The following is a 16624-nucleotide window of genomic DNA, read 5'->3' on the forward strand; positions in this document are numbered from 1 at the left end:
AAAAGTTTTTTTATTTTGGGGCAACAACAATAAAAACTGCTGCTCCAACTTTTTGCTGCAAAGCGGCGGCAAGTGCAGCCCAAGTATCTGCAAGATAAAAAATCCTCTAGATACATAGATACAAGTGGAAGTTTTATGCAGATGTTTTTTATCATGCTGTTGTTCCACGCTGTTGTTGTGGTTCTTTGCGTGACAAACAAATAGAGACATATTCATAATTGGCCACGCACCAACCCCAAAGCAACCTGCAGGCAACCGGGGATTGGGCGTTGCGTTGTTGTTTCCAGGCTGCGTCACCATGGCGTATGATGAATATAACGCACGTGCATGTCACACGTTTCGGTTGTTGCTGCTGTTGTTGTTGTTGTTGTTATTGTTGTTGCTGTTGCTGTTCGTGTTATTTTCATGTAGCTGCTGTTTTTAAACTTCCTTTAGGTCTTATCCTTCAGCTGAGTTCTTTGACTTAGTCACGTTGTTTGCTCTTCTGCATACTTTATATATATAATTATCTATTAAGCTAACAACATTTATTTTTTCATTTAGCGCCTTATTGTCATTTTTTTGATATAAATGATAGTTTAATCTATTTAGGAGCTTGAAATAATTTTAATTGTACTCCTTTTTCTAGTCTCTTTGCTTTTCAATATTATTTAAATGCTCGTTAGTGTATTTGAAGGTTTTACGCCTCAGTAGTTTGCCATAATTTCAACTTGTTGTTGACATTTTGTTGCCGTATTTCAATCAATTTTATAAGCCATGTTTTCAGCATTGTCAACGCACACACAAATGCCAAATTCTCATACGCAACGTTGACCCACATATTTTTTTTTCTACACCCAACCCAAAAACACCCTTGAAACAGACAATCCCACATGCGGAGCACACCGAAGAAGAGGGAAAAAAAACCAGTCCAAATAATGGCAGAAACAAATAATAGAAAGAGATAGATAGCTAAAGTGCGAGGGTTTGTGGTTGAGTGGGGAGCGGGGGCAAAACGAAGACAGTAACAAGGAGGGTTGCAATTTATATATTCGGGGCGCGGTTTTTTTGGGGGGGGGGGGGGGGGGTGGGGGTCCTTGCCATTGTTATGCATCTGGAAAATTGGGTCAGAAACGGCACGTGCCTGCATCTAGCTCTATGCACTTGCCGCATATTCATATTCCATATTTATGCCATTATGCAAGGCCATTTGCAAGCAGTTAGTTTCATATTTTAATTTAAGCTGCGCCTCGGGCCATCGCAGGGCTCATTAAGTGAGATAAAATAAAATCGTGCCACATCCTGCGGCCCCTTTTCAGCTAATTATGCGACTGCAGCGCCTCCAGCTCAGGCGTTTGCCAACTGATGCAGCTTCTCAAAAACAGAAAGTGGCCGCACGCCTCGAGCTATTGTCCAAGTTTCGCACTCAGCTCTCTGTTGACCAAAGTGGCAAAGTGCTTTGTTTTGGCTTCCCTCTTAAATGTATTAAGCGTGGATTTCGTGACTATCTCCAGATAAAGTACTTAAAAGTTTATAAAACGCTGTACCAGCCATGTAGCTCAACAGCTACTTGTATGTTTATAGCGCAGCTTAAGTCCGACAATAATTTATCTACTCTAGAGGGTATCATCATTTGTTCTTGATATATTCCCTCCGTCTGTGTGTTACTAGACAAAAGCCGAAGAAAACTTAACTTGGCTTAAGCAAATGCTTAACCTGTTCAGGCCAAGTCAACACTCGGATTTACTCTATTATGACGGCAAAGCTCAGACTTTTCCCAGACTCACCGACACGCCCAACAACAACAAATGCTCAACAACAAAAGCAAAGAAGAAGAAAAAGACTCATCAGCGATCAGCCGCAGCGAAGAGAAAAATGTCTATATGTCATATCATTTATCAAAATTACCATGGCCCAGTATTGGGGAAAGGCAGAAAGGCAGGAAAAGTGAGAAATTTCAAATGAAATGTTATGCATATGACAAGAGCTGCCAATGAAGCTATCAAAGACAAGGGAGACCCAACAGCAACAACAACAACAACAACAACAATATTTTTCTTGGGGTTCGTTGTCAATGAGATTGATTGTTCCGTAAGCGTTAAAGGAAACAAATACTTTATCGTGGCCAAGTGGCGCCCCGTCTCAGGTGTTGGCCAAACAAATGTACATTAATGATGATGTTTTGCCCGAAGACTATGCGACAGTCAAGTTGTTGGATATATTGTGCTGATATCTTATAAGAAGACGTTGATGCCCTGAGCTTGGTCAGAGTGTGAAAAATTGAGCTGTGCTTACCTTATTTATTACGTTCGCACCTAATGGAACGTAAATTATTAAGCCCAGCGCTTAAAATCGTAGATACTGTAAGTATTAAGCTGACCACATTTAACTGGGGGCATAAACAATAACAAATAAGCAGGCTGACAGTAAGAATATCAGAGTTCTTATACCCTGATCCCATTAAAAATGAATATAAGGGTAGGAGGAAGAAGGAAGCATCTCCGACCCCATAAGGTATATATATTCTTGATCAGCATTAAAAGTCGATCTAGCCATGTCCGTCCGCCCGTCCGTCCGTCCGTCCGTCTGTCCGTATGTATGAACGCAAGGATCTCAGAGCCTATAAGAGCTATATACTTGAAAGGTGTAGGTGCCCCTAGTGCCTGCGCAGATCGAGTTTGTTTCCGATAATCGATAACTTACTCCGTTTACAAGCAATCGATAAAAATAGGAATCGAATTGAAATTCGGCACTAAAAAGTAAACTTTTCTGTTCTCACTTTTCCCTCTCATTTTCACGTAGAGTACTCTACTCCCCTTGTGACTGGCGACACTTGCGCAAATATGAAACTTATTTTGCCCTATTTTCTCATATTTTTATTTATATTTAAGGCGCAACACTTGCTAAAAACAATTATTTGCATTTTGCTTAGCAACAGCTCGCGCAGTAAATAGCAATAAGTAAATTATATTCAAATATTTTTGTAAACAGTTGGATTTTTGCTAGGCCAAGTGCTTGTAGGAACTGGTAACTCGTTTCGCTTGAAAATATTTAAAATAAAAAAAAAATAATAATAATAACAAATTCGAAAAAGCAAAAAGCCTTCAGAAACAATATTTTCATTTCCGAACAAGCGATTATTTGCAATTTGTCATCGATCGGGGCTCGGCGCTGAAATCTGAGTCTCAAAGTCGGCAACTGAAGCTGATTTTGCTTTTTTTCCTTGGCATATCAAATAACCGGCAAATTTCAAGGAACTTCATCTGAAGTAGCAGCTGAGGCAGCATAAATATATATTTAATTAAGAATAAATCTAATAAGAATTAAAACTGAAATCTATATCTAGTCTAGGCTAATTTTTACTGCATAAGCTATATGATTTTTCCGCAATATCTAAATGGAAATTTAATGGGCCAATATGAAGTCACAGTTCATTATAAAATACTTTATGTACCCTTTTATCTAAAACTTTTTTGCACATCTCAACAAAAAACTGAAAATCAATTTGTTTTGCTTATTTTCTTATACATTTTTTCCTAAACTTGTATTTACACTTCAGCGAGCACACAGGCAGCTTGTGTGGGCTGGGGGTGAGGGGGGCCGGGTAGCTGTATATTCTATGCCTACAACATGTATTCGAAACTAATTTAAATAAAAACCAATCTGGCTGAAAATGTCAAACATAATTCGAGCCTACTGCTCGGCATCTTATCGCTTTATGTGTTGTGACGGGTCTGGAAAACTTTGTCGTTGGCTTTGTTGTGCGTGTGTGAGTGTGTAAGAGTGTGTGCTACGTAGCGTGACTGTGACTGCAACTCAAATCAAATTGCCAAACGAACTTTCCACAAACAATTTTTATTTTTATGGCTCTGCCAGCAAGCCCCTCCACACCAGCCCCCCCCCCCCTGCCCATAACCTATGCAAAAGTCCCCCCAAACACTAAAACGAAAACCAAATACCCGACACGTTTCACTTTCGCTGAACTTGAAACGACGACGAACTTGAGAACATGGCCGCGCATGCTGATGATTATCCCGGACTCCTCCTCCAAGCACCAAGCAGAGCGCATCCTTAAGCCTACACACAGGCTTACCCAGAATCAAGTCGAGTATGCATGCCTGGGAGATGCCCTGTAATCAGCCCAGAGCTCAGAGGTCGCAAGCTGCGCTTTTTCAATCCCTTTATATAAAATCGAACTCATGTGTTTATGTTGCGGTTAGTATAACATTTTCAGATCTTCCAGTTGAGTGAGTAATATGTGCAGGTACTTAAAATCAAGGTTGAACTTCATTAAGTTCTCGACCAGTTTCAGGCAAAGTGTTTGGAAGGTATTTCGTGGCAATATCTCTCATAATATCCGAGTTATGCTGAGTTATGAGCTGCAGTGTATGTAAACCCTCCCTTCTTGATGCTGATCAAGCACATCTTTACTTTATAAAGTTGCTGAACCATTATACCCTATCTTAAGCATTCACCCTACGCACAGGGTACAAGCAAAAAAGAGGAGACAAAGCAAAACAGACATAAAAATGCTTAGGCGAGGGCAAACGACTGCGATAAGCGAACAGACAATGAAAAAGAAAGTGGACAGCAAGTACTGCTCACTTTTAGGCGCTATAAGCCCGCACCCTACCAGGATGGAAATTTCGTAAATAGGTCGGGCAAAGTTATGAGCATTGAGGCAAAAAACATTAGGCTGCACCATAAAAGATTACAATGAAACAGACCGCAAATACAAATAAAAACGTCCGCAAGCAATGGCATTTATATTGGCCAATATTAAAGAGACCAAGCCCCTGCCCAGCCGCCTTCTCTTCGCTCTCTATAAACATAGAGAGTATTTGGCAATGGAAATTAATTAGCTGCTCATCAAATGTGGCAGACCGACAAATCAAGCAGGAAGACGGCATGACCTCAACCATAAGGTCAGGAAATTCGATTTATTTTGTAATGAAACGCAGCTATCAATATCGCAGGTAAATAGATTGGTCAGAATCTGTTCGCAATTGATTGTGGCCAAGGTTGTAAATAAATAATCAAAATATATGTCTACAGAATGTTGAAGTTCACATTGACTGCAGGCAGCTAGATAACTTAATTAACTTTGAGGAATATTATTGAAAAATACGTTTAATTAAATTCAACATTTTAAAACGCAGGTGTACTCATAGTTCTTTATATAAATAAGACTGCTGAGTTGAGCATTTGATTTATTACTATTTAAAAATAAACTAGAAAGCGACATAAGACTTTTGGGATTCCCCTTTTCTTTCGACTTGTGAAAAAATAGTAAAAAAAACAAAGTACTAATGCATAAAAATTCAGGATGCTTAGAAACATTTACCCACGATAAATGCGATTGGGTAACATTTTATTTTGAATAAAAACAAGAAAGTAAGCATATTTAATACCCTTGTGAGAATAGTGAAGCTCGCAAAAGCTGAGTTAATGAAAATATCTGGGAGAACAGAATTTTTTGCCAGACATGAACCTACTTTTGAAGTCCTTATGGAACCTATATGATATAGCGGCTCGATGTTGATAACATTTTGCATATTATTAATAAATTAATTTATTAATATTCAGTTATTGCTATTCCTATAAATTTCGATAAATTAAGAAAACAAGCGTGAAGATAAAATTATGTTAATTCAATGCTTGCAAATCCCTCAGAAAAAATGAGAGCTAAGAACTAAGAAATAGAATAGAATATATTAAAAAACTCTTTCGCGTTAATAATTTAAGCGCAGAAATTTTTCGAACACTTTCGCTCCAAAAAAAAAAAAAACCTAAGGTAATAAATTAAAAACGTATAAGAAATTAGGAAAATATAAAAATATAAAATAAAAAAGAAATATAAATAAATTAGCTTGATAAGCTATCTCTATGTATGAGCAAGCAGAAAATGTTTATACTTTGTTCAAACATCTTCAATATCTTAAAATGTAAAAAACACTGTACTACCCAAGTTCGTATATTGTATTTGTTTAAGTGCACTGAACCCAGCGTCTGTTGATTTGCATTTACATAAGTGCATGGCCAAGCCCAGGCCATAAAAGCTGTTATCAAAACTCCAACTGACTAAACCGAAACTTTATATGTGACCATATAAATATACTATATGCATATATATATATATATGTATATGTGCAGCCCGTTGATAAGCTCTGCTCCAGACAATAAACTTTCTATAGCGCACCCAATTTTTCCAAACTGTTTTCCAATTCGCAGTGCATAAAAAGGGGCAACCACTTGGACCTTTTTATGTGCTGATAAAAAAAAAAAAGGAAAAGAGTTTTTCAGCAATCAAAAGACCGCAACATGTTAACTGTTAATGCCCCAGACACCTATTCGAGTCCTGAAACTCGCTCCATATGTGGCAGAGCCCAAGCGGAACCCAACCAACAATGAACACTGTCCGTTGGCCATAAATGCGCCAAATATAAATTATATTAAAAACAAGTAATTTGTAGGCGAGTCTGAACGACTGGGAGATACCCTGCATGGTTGAATTCAACTGCAAGCAACATAAATTAAACATTTGAAATCTGATGTTCTATCCCAAAGTTACTCAGACCTTATAAAAGTTTATCTTAAATAACTTCTGTATTCATGGACCAATTTTTATCATATTTTGGGGTTTTAATTTTAACAAATATGGGTAAATACGAAAAGTCAAGGGTATTACTCAATTAATTTAAATGTAAAATTTTGGGTAAGGTTTTGAAAAAACATGTATATACTGAATCTGTGTATATTACATATCAACCTATACCCTACATGTTTAAGTAGGTGTTTTCAGCCTTTATAATATGAGATATATGATAATATATGATATAGAGTTCGAGGCAGAAGGGAACATGAGCTGCGACCAAATTTCTAGATTAGACCAATTCTCAATGCGGATCAAGAATATATATACACTTTATAAAGTCAGAGATGCATACCTTAACTCAACTCAAATATACCCTATATTTAAATATTTTTCGGGGCAAAACGGAGGGCTCCCAAATTCTGGATCTCAATAATTCAAAACAATTTCATTTTATTACACAAGTTTTGGGGCAGGTTTCGGTTAATGACACAAAGCACAGTTTAAGCTAACAATACGGCCAACACTATGTTGACCCGGGCTCTAGAGTGGGTGATGCTGAGGGGGATGGGGGGGATAGGGTACTGAGGTGGCCCTTTTTAAATGTGCGCACATATAAAACATTTTGTTGAGGCAATCGCCAGCGGGTGCTGTGTCCAAGTGGGGAAATGGAAGAGGGGCGACGGTTGCATAAGGTAGGCGTGAAAGACAACACATAAAGCAGCGAAGCTGTCTGGGTTGCAAGGGGTGAGGAGGGGAAGGAGGCTGTGCAGAAGTGGGCTGGAGTGTTGGTTAAAGGGGCATCAACTTACCGTTTGCGGATGCTGGCAAATATTTGGCTGGGCTGCTGCTGCTGCTGCTGCTGCTCCTGCTCCTGATGAAGATGAACGGGCTCGTAATCCTTTTAGCGTCTGATAATGAAAATTCTGCCAGTCACAAGGCACAACACACACCTACACACACACGCACACACACAAGCACCAGATTCGCGGCTATTAATGAAGTCTAGTCGAACGAGCGTGGAGGGCAGGGGCGGGCAGGTGAAAGGCGCGCTATTAATTAACTTGGTTTTATAAAAAATATCTTTCGAGTTGCGCAAGATTTAATGCAAAATTAACCGCGTTATTAAAGCAATTGACCGGCTTAATTAGCGTTAATTACGTGTGTTGTTGTTTATGGATTTAACTACCTTTATTTTTAGAATCGCACCCGCTAAATCGCGCTCTCTCTCTCTCTCTCTCCCTCTCTCACTCACTTATTCACTCGAACTTCTTTTGCACTTTTATTTTTGGGTTTTTTGTATGACTTGTTGTTGCGCTTTGCACAACAATCAAGCACTCGTTTGTTATTTGATTGTCGTAAAAACACCGGAAAATGTTAGCGTATTTTTTGTTTATTTGAAATTGATTTAAAAGCCACGCAACAGCCGCAACGTAACGAACACCGCGAGAATCCAAAACCGAATGAAAGCAGCAAATATTTTATGTTGTGTTTTCATATTTGTTCGTTGCGGCTTGCACAGCGCATCAAACCGCTTCGAACCGCAACACGCTCGAGCGCCAGTTGCGTTCACGGGCGTCGCTGCTGTGGGGGGATACGCACTTGTATGAACGCACAGGTTGTCGTAACTGTAGGAAAGGAAGTGACAATATGAATATATGGAATATTAATATATAAATAATAAAGTAAATAAAAATAAATAAGTAATACAAAATATAGTAGTTTGTCATTGCTAATGTTGCCTCAAGATAGAATTCATCCATACAAAAAATAATTATTCAATCGTTTCTGCCTCTATTTTGTAGTAGTCCGATACTCGTATTTACGAGCTCAATCTTATACCGATCATTCCTAAGACATAATTATTCGAACCAGAATATAATAACATATATACAGAAAAGCCTATATACATTTTAAGATAAGATAGATAGATGATGGATTGAAAACTTAAACAGACAGAAGGGTATAAAATGTTTAATCTATTTATCTGGACTTGTGGTATTAAAAGTGCGGATTCTCTTGACTACAAAATCTCATATATTAGTAAATACGGATAAAATGATTATTTTGTCGGCAAAAAGTTCAGCATATCATTATTTTATTAAAAATAATATTAAGCAGATCAAATAATTGTGTGAACTACATAATTATGCCCTACATTCTAGATACATTCTAGACAAACCCCTATTAAGATCTCTTAACAGGCGCCGGCTGCCATAAACCCCTTTTAAAAACTCTGAAAATAGTATTCATTAATAAAAACACGACAAACTAAGCCTACAAAATTGGCCCGCAGACATACACCGGCTCATTCATTTGAATGAGCCACTAACTCAATTTCGAGTACACACAATATTCACAGGCAACAGCAAAAGGGCACAGACAATGTCCGGACTGAGCTGGCAGGGTATTTGCAAAATTCAGATTTTCATTTCATGTAATTAAAACCAAACAGCACCTCGGACAAACCGTAGAGTTTCGGTAGAAAAACATATCAGTAGGCCGGGCCAGCAGAGAGAAAACAACAAGAACTGGCGGGCAGGTTGGTTGCCTTGACAACGCCCGGGCCCAAGCAATCGACAGTTGTTGCAGGTAAAGCAGCTCAGTAGGAAAAAGGAAAAGAAAAGCGACGCACCTGCAAGGATAACAGCTAAATTCCCAGCAAGTGTATCTCGAATTCGGCGGAAAGCTGTGCGGAAGTGCGCAAAAAGAAGGTGCTGAAAAATCATTAAAAACCGACAACAACAGCAACAAGAAGCGGAGTGTAAGAGGCTGCGGTGCCACGCCCCAACGCCAGGACCATGAACTATTACGACGAGGAGATCACAATCAGCGGGCCATCGGATGGCAAACATCTCAGCAGCATGCAAATGGAGCGACAGTCTAGCAGGGGCGGAGCAGCGGCTGGACAGCGGGCCGGGGCCAGGCAACGTCATGTGGTAAGTAGCCAGCCGGAGCTAGAGATGGAAGCGTGAGTCGTGAGTTCGTTTAATCCACAGCAGATGCAGGGCAGCTCCGCGGACGATGATGGCCTGCTGCAGGATATCATAGATCACGACGACGAAGCCGATGACAGCGAAGACGACGACGACGACAGCGAGCTGCAGCTGGGCGGCATTGCTGGACCAGTGCCACGCCCACAAACACGACCGGGTAGCACACGAAATGCCAAAGGGGCGCAGCCATTGATCGCCGATGATCACCTGAGCTTTGGCAGCTCCGACGAAGCAGCCGGCGAGCACGCGGCCACGGGCGCCAAGCTGGCGCATCAAAAGCTGCCGCTGCCCACGCAACAGAAGCGCAACGCCGGGCAGGAGGTGTCCACATTCAATTTAACGCCGGACAAATGGGAGCAGCTGCCGCTGCAGCCGGAGCTCAAGGAGCTCTTTCCCTACATACTCAAGTATACGCCGCAGGCAATTGAGACGCCCTATCATCTGCAGCCCTTCATACCGGAGTATGTGCCCGCCGTGGGCGATGTGGATGCCATGCTGAAGGTGCAGGCACCGGCGCTGCTGCAGCCGCAACGCCAACGCGAGCTGGACGAGCAGCTGCAGCGCCTGGGCCTGATGCTGCTGGACGAGCCGTCGGGCGCACAGAGCGAACCCAGCCTGATGAACATGAAGATGCGCTCGGTGCTGAGCGGCAGTCGAGGCGGCAATGGCCGACATGGCGCTTGCTCCGCCACGCTGGTGCCCACGGCCAAGTCCGGCAAGGATATCGAAAAGTGGATTGGCGAGGTGGAGCAGGTGCACATGACGCAGGCCATGTACGATGCGCAGCCACGCAAGGATATCGATGCACTGCTGCTGGACTGGCCGCGCTCCTTTGGGGAACCGGCCACCAAGGATGCCCTGGACGAGGCCTATCGCGCCTGTCTGCAGCAGCAAATTTCGCTGACCGACTATGTGCGTGTGCTCTGCGAACGCTTCGGTGTGGAGGGACCACTGGAGACCCAATCGGATTACATACACAATATCCAGACGCTGTTTGCCCTCTACCTGGCCGCCAGTCAGGCCTGGGAGTAGGAGTGGGGCTAGGAGTAGGTGAAGGAGTGGAAGCAGAGTGTGAGTGGGGGGGGAGGAGCAGGAGCTGGTCACGATCCTGGCACTAATAACGCTAATGGCTTCGATTAAATGACAGCCAGACGCCGTTTGTTTGCCTTTGTGCGGGATGTGCCCGCTGTTTGGCCATTAAATCGGCTGGAAAGCTCGTTACTCTCGTTTGATTTGAGGATGGGCTGGGATGGGCAGTGGGACAGTGGACTGCGTCTGGTGCACTCTGTAGTGCGAATTCCTTTTCGTGGCAACTTGCGAAATTGTCGGCTTTATGTGCCGCATCGGCAGCTTCAAGCGACAAAAATGAAATTTGGTTTGCAATTTTTTATACGCGGCGTTTTTAAGCAAGCAAATAGGGTATATTGAAATGGGTTTCGATTGGTAACAGTCAATGATTAAGGACCCCAGCTCGTACTCCGGAACCCAGGCTACGGATATGGTATTTGATTCCATGGAGACGGTTATATAATATAATACGGTAATACAGTCTATAGCTAATAACAATGCTAACGACAATGATTAAACATACCAAACAATATATCTTATAGATCCTGATTAAGAATAAGTGCATTTTATGGGGTTGCCGATGCCTGATTCTTCACAAAATTATAATACCCTTTGTAAGCGTTTAAAAACGGAAAAAAAAATACCTAACTGTATTCTAGCTGACAAAAGAAATGAATATAAGAGCACAATTACCTGCTAATACACATTCCTCTCTTGCTCTCTCTCCAACTCTCATTGGCGCTCTCTTCAAGTCGAAAGCGCGCCAAAATGCATCACCAAATGGCGCGTAATTTACCGTCTGTCAAACATAATTTCAAGTGCGTAGAATAGCTGTAAGATACGTAAAAATGGCACTTCACAAATACACACAGCACGAACTAATCGCATTTAATATAATTAATCTATTAACTTGTTTATTAAACTTTTAAACGATTTTTTGCACGCGCGCAGTGAATACGGCCGATCAATTTGACAGACGCGCACAGACTGAATTGCGTCATTAGGCTGACGTCTACGCTAAGCCGGCATTTGCACACACACATTAACAACTAAGAGCACACAACTATGAAAGCTCCTGCGCTCACAGCATGTGCAATCCTCGCTGCGGCTGGATACTCAACTAAGATAACGGGATCAAAAGCATTACGACCAATGGCGTGAAGGCAGTAAGCATATCAATTACCTCTCTTCCCATTCATACCATCCACAATGCACGCTCTCTGGTGTAGCTGTGCAGTGCAAGCATATAACGGGGTCAAAAGCATAAAGCTGAATAATTGTTTTTATTTTTGTGCAAAACGAGGATCGCTTAGGCGCAAAAGATATCAATTACTCAATAGAAAACGACTTCATGAAGATTAAATAGTGTTCAAAAGGTGATCAAACTGTCAATGCGCGATATTTACTGTTATGCTCGCAATGGTGAGTATTGCTGCCAAAAATAATTGGATTATTTTGTATAGCACCTTTACTACAGGGTATATAGCCGTCAAGCAGCGTCGTCAAGCGCCTTATTCTCCTCTTTTGTTTTGTTGCTGTTCTTGTGTCTCGTTCAAGTGCCAAAAGGCATAACAAGGCACAATGGACACAGAGGCGTGCTGGGCTGTTGCATTGCGAATGAAATGAAAAACTGCTGAAAAGTTGTGCGGAAAAGTGCAACAAAACGAACAAACGGAAAAACAACAACAACAACAACAAGCAATAGAAATAGCAGCAGTTGCAAAATAAAAGTGACTGAAATAAATAGTGAAATGTGAAAATGAAAAGCGCAATGCAATTTTCACAGCATGCTTATTGGGGCAGCAGCATGAACCCCAACCCACCCCACTCCACTCCGCTGCTGCTGCATCAGTTAAACCAATCATCCACTTGACCAAATCGTCAACAACTGCAAATGGGTAATTAGAGCCGCTTAAGACAACATTAAGCACGCCCAAAGCCAACGATGACGTCGCTGCCGCCGCCGACAACACCGTTGACGACCTTAATTATGCGTAAAACTCCGCAGAAGACCCCATTAATGACATTTTGCGTTGAGCAACGGCTGCAGTAGACACGTCTGTTCCTGATGAGCATTGAGTACTCTATATGCACCCACACTATGTCCTGGTATGGTGGCGGGGGGGTAGCGGGGTTGCCGCTGGCTGTCAATCAAAGCCGCCGTCATATGCAAAATGCATATACAGTTAATTTTCGCCGCCTTTTGTGCTTGGCTGTTGCCTATGATTGACGTTGCAAGCGGCGTTCGGCTCATTTACAACGGGCGAGAAAACAAATAATGATCAAAATGCACTCCTTGCAACAATTCAAGAGATATACTATTATTGATCCATTAAAATATCATACTATAGCAACATTATATTTAAAATTTGCATGGGTTGGATAACAAAAAAAAATTTGAATTTTACAGTTAGCAACTTCTTATAACTTATAATACCACATACTAAATACTTAAAATACCAAGCAAACAAATTATTTAATGTTGTGGCTAGTACGCTGCGAACGCAAAATACCAAAACAGATACAAGTATTTACAGCATATTGTCAAGGACTGCGTACCTAGCACAACTTGTTGCCCACCAGCAGCATTTTTGGTATTTCGCACAGTGTGGCAACGCCGCGAGCGTTTCAAGAAAGCGGCGCAAGAAATTGTTATTATCAAAACAGTTACACATGTTTTAAGCGTGCACAATGCCCCGTTCCAATGCGGACGATGAAACTGAAACCGAAACGCGATGCGACTACTGCCAGGCTGCCATAGAAGATGACAACTATCTGGATTGCCAGAAGTGTGAGCAGAGCGTGCACATCAAATGCTTGCCACATGCGAGCACGCCGGGCGATCTGCTGGGCGATGTTTTCTTCGATTTCACGTGCATCAAATGCGTGCGACTGGAACCAACAGCGGACGAAGACGTGCCCAAGGAGCGTTTCGTACGCCAGCGCATACCCTGGCTGCTGGTGCTGACGCTGACGCTCTACAATTTGTCCATAAAGTCGAAGGGCCTGAGCCATCATGGCTATTTCCACTGGCGGACGCACATTATCAGCTTTGTGGACAAGAACTGGAACTACATATTCGAGCCACGTGTGTGAGTACGAGCAGCTGGAGCGAGTTAATCGACCGAGGCTAACAGATATTCTATTTACCAACAGACGCCGCCGCAAGCAATGGGCTGGTTCCGTTTCGGGCGCTCTGTCGCACAACAGCCCGGAATACTTTCAGTCTGGCGTGAACGTGTGCCTGGAGCATGGCTGGTGGCGACTAGCCAAGCCCAATTTAACGCCTCGTAGCGTGCGCGCAGAGTGTGAGTGTGCATTATGCTTGAAATCGGGGAAAGAGTTTATATAAAAATGCCTTTTGCAGATGAGCAGCGCCTGCTGGAGCGTCAGCAGCTGCGCACGGATCGTCGTGCGACAGCGCTGGACGAGAACAGCTGCGGCAGCGATTTGTCTGTCACAGATCATCTGAGCGATGCACAGGCATCCGTGACAACAGAGGAAACGGCAGAAGGCCTGTCGCCGCCCAGCGAGGGCTGTGCGCGTGCCATGTGAGCGCTCAGATCTTCAAATTATTTAACAAATTTTACTCAAGCATGTTTCTCACAGTCCCTACATGGGTCGCCTGCCCAAGCTGCAGCCGGAGTCGCAGCTGCAGCCTGAGGAACAGCTGCAGCAGTCGGAGGAAACATTGGAGGAGGCGGCACAGCAGCAGCCGCTGAGCAGCGTGCAGGCCAGTCTAATGGACTTTCTGGCCGAGAGCCTGGGTGGCGATGATCTGAGCATGTTTATGCCGCCGCCGCTAATTGGCGCCGGCGACAAAGGAGACTTCTTCATGTCCGACGCGCTGCTCGAGGCGCCCGGCAACAGCGCCAGCCTGTTTGAGCTGGAAAATAACTTTGGTTTGCCGCCAGTTGAGGAGACCGAGCCTGTGCCAAGGCTGGAGCAGCCAAAGCTGTCCTCGAGCAGCAGCTCCGAATGCGAGGAGGAGCCCATGGAAACAGAGCAGCCAGCAGACGAGGAGAGCAACAGCTACCAGCCGCGCATAGTGCAGGTGACAAATTTTCAGGCACAGGAGCAGCAACAGCGGCCGCCACAAGTCAAGGAGGAGCCGCCGGAGGTTAAAGAGGAGACGGAGGACGCGGAACTGGAGCCACCAGCAACGAGCAGCAATAAAGAGATTAGCCTGGAGCCCTGCAAGCCAAGTGGTTTTGTTCGACAGCCGCGTCGCAACTGGCCCTGGCTGCAGGAGACCGAGCAGGAGGAGCCTGAGACGCAACAGGATGAGGCGACGCAGCAACGGCAACTGCGTCTCATGAATGTCCAGGAGGAGGAACAACTGCAGCAGCAGCTGCACAAGATCTTCGCGCTGGAGCCGCACAAGCAGGGCAATGTGCCCGCCTACGTGCGGCGTCTCTTTCGCAAGCTGTGCGTGCGCCAATGGAAACGGGAGCACAATCGACCCATCTTCAATCTGGACGAGCATGTCGATCCCACGGCGCGTGCACGCCGGCAGCTGGCCAAGCAACAACAGGCACACATACTCGATCGATATCAGCTGCTGGAACAGGGTAATCCCAGTAATCGCAGTTCGTTCTATGCACGCATCGTGGGCCACACCGAATACGAGCTGTTCGAGTCGCCCTATACGCAGCGCGTGCTGCATCCCTTCATCTATCGCAACCAGAGCATGGGTCCGCCCTGGCTGCGGCTGATGTGTGAGCTCCAGTATCGCGTCAATAGGTGCTATCCCAACCGCTCCACCATCGACTTTTGCTATGTGCGCCCGCAGCACATACCGGCGGTCAATGCGCTGCTCCAGAGCGTCTTCTGGCCGGGCATTGATGGTGAGTAGGGCGTCCACACTAACTGCAACTACATAGCCTAATCCGTATGCCCTCTATTCCAGTGAGCGACTGCCTCAGCTATCCGGACTACAGCGTCGTGGCGCTCTACAAGAAACTGGTCATCGGCTGTGGCTTCCTCGTGCCGGACGTGGGCTACAATGAGGCGTACATCTCTTTTATGGCCGTGCGCCACAATTGGCAGCGCGCCGGCATCGCCAGCTTCATGCTCTATCATCTCATTCAGACCTGCATGTCCAAGGATATTACGCTCCACGTCTCGGCCAGCAATTCGGCGGTCATGTTGTATCAAAAGTTCGGCTTCAAGATCGAGGAGGTCATCCTCGATTTCTATGACAAGTATTTGCCGCCAGACTCGAAACAAAGTCGAAACGCGTTCTTCTTGCGGCTGATGAGATAGGGAATACCTCTAATGTGCGTGCCGACCAACAGCCTAAATGAGTTGCTAACTAAACTGTAGATTATTTTAGTTAAAATACGGCAGGGCTACGAAATAATAGTATCATATATGTTATAGGATAGACTTAAGATATAGGATAGAATTAAGATATAGGATCGAATATACATATAGGATAGAATATAGATATAGGAAAGGATAAAGTAATCGCATTATGTACAATATTTTGCCTAGCAGCAGAATGAAGACGAATTTCGTTAAATTATGTTTAAAATATCTGGAATTTTTACCCAATGTACCTTTTGATAAAGATATAGATAAAGATATGAGTAGGTATATGGATATGGATATTGATATTGATATTGATATTGATATTGATATTGATATTGATATTGATATTGATATTGATATTGATATTGATATTGATATTGATATTGATATTGATATTGATATTGATATTGATATTGATATCGATATTAAGATTGATATTGATATTGATGAATGTAGCTAAGATTTGTCTAACATAATAAAGTTTGTAATTTGTAAGTTTGAGCAAGACCTCTTGAAAAACAAATGTAATACCCTTTAACAATATTTATAATATCCCATTTAATACCCTACTTTAAGTTCCCAACAATTCTCGCTTCCTATAAATATCAACTTTAATGCTCCTGCCCACAAATCCTGCATAGAAATGGGTACTTTTTGTCGAAACTTGTTTTAAATT

The 16624-nt window shown here is 43.2% G+C and overlaps 3 protein-coding genes across 4 annotated transcripts in view; 2 read left to right on the forward strand and 1 right to left on the reverse strand.

The window, feature by feature from the left end:
- Window positions 1-8050, reverse strand: part of MESR3 (misexpression suppressor of ras 3) — a 54670-nt gene extending 46620 nt beyond the window's left edge. Inside the window, exon 1 of the mRNA XM_002052782.4 lies at window positions 7384-8050. The gene's annotated coding sequence lies outside the window, so the exon portion shown is untranslated. The remainder of the gene's footprint in view (window positions 1-7383) is intronic.
- An 877-nt stretch (window positions 8051-8927) lies between these two features.
- On the forward strand, window positions 8928-10784 carry IFT46 (intraflagellar transport 46). Of its 2 annotated transcripts, none has more exons than XM_015173097.3 (2): window positions 8928-9510; window positions 9574-10784. In XM_015173097.3, exons 1-2 carry the CDS (start codon window positions 9373-9375, stop codon window positions 10597-10599), a joined length of 1164 nt encoding a protein of 387 aa, XP_015028583.1. In that variant the 5' UTR covers window positions 8928-9372; the 3' UTR covers window positions 10600-10784. The 2 variants fall into 2 exon arrangements, with proteins under 2 accessions (XP_015028583.1, XP_002052815.1); XM_002052779.4 differs by having other exon boundaries at window positions 8933-9510; window positions 9571-10784.
- A 2458-nt stretch (window positions 10785-13242) lies between these two features.
- On the forward strand, window positions 13243-16622 carry Atac2 (Ada2a-containing complex component 2). Its single transcript, XM_002052778.4, has 5 exons — window positions 13243-13727; window positions 13792-13943; window positions 14003-14186; window positions 14245-15482; window positions 15545-16622. Exons 1-5 carry the CDS (start codon window positions 13327-13329, stop codon window positions 15898-15900), a joined length of 2331 nt encoding a protein of 776 aa, XP_002052814.1. The 5' UTR covers window positions 13243-13326; the 3' UTR covers window positions 15901-16622.
- Window positions 16623-16624: the final 2 nt, after the last annotated feature.

This window comes from Drosophila virilis, chromosome 4 (genome assembly GCF_030788295.1).
Source record: "Drosophila virilis strain 15010-1051.87 chromosome 4, Dvir_AGI_RSII-ME, whole genome shotgun sequence".
In the NCBI taxonomy this organism is placed as follows: domain Eukaryota; kingdom Metazoa; phylum Arthropoda; class Insecta; order Diptera; family Drosophilidae; genus Drosophila; species Drosophila virilis.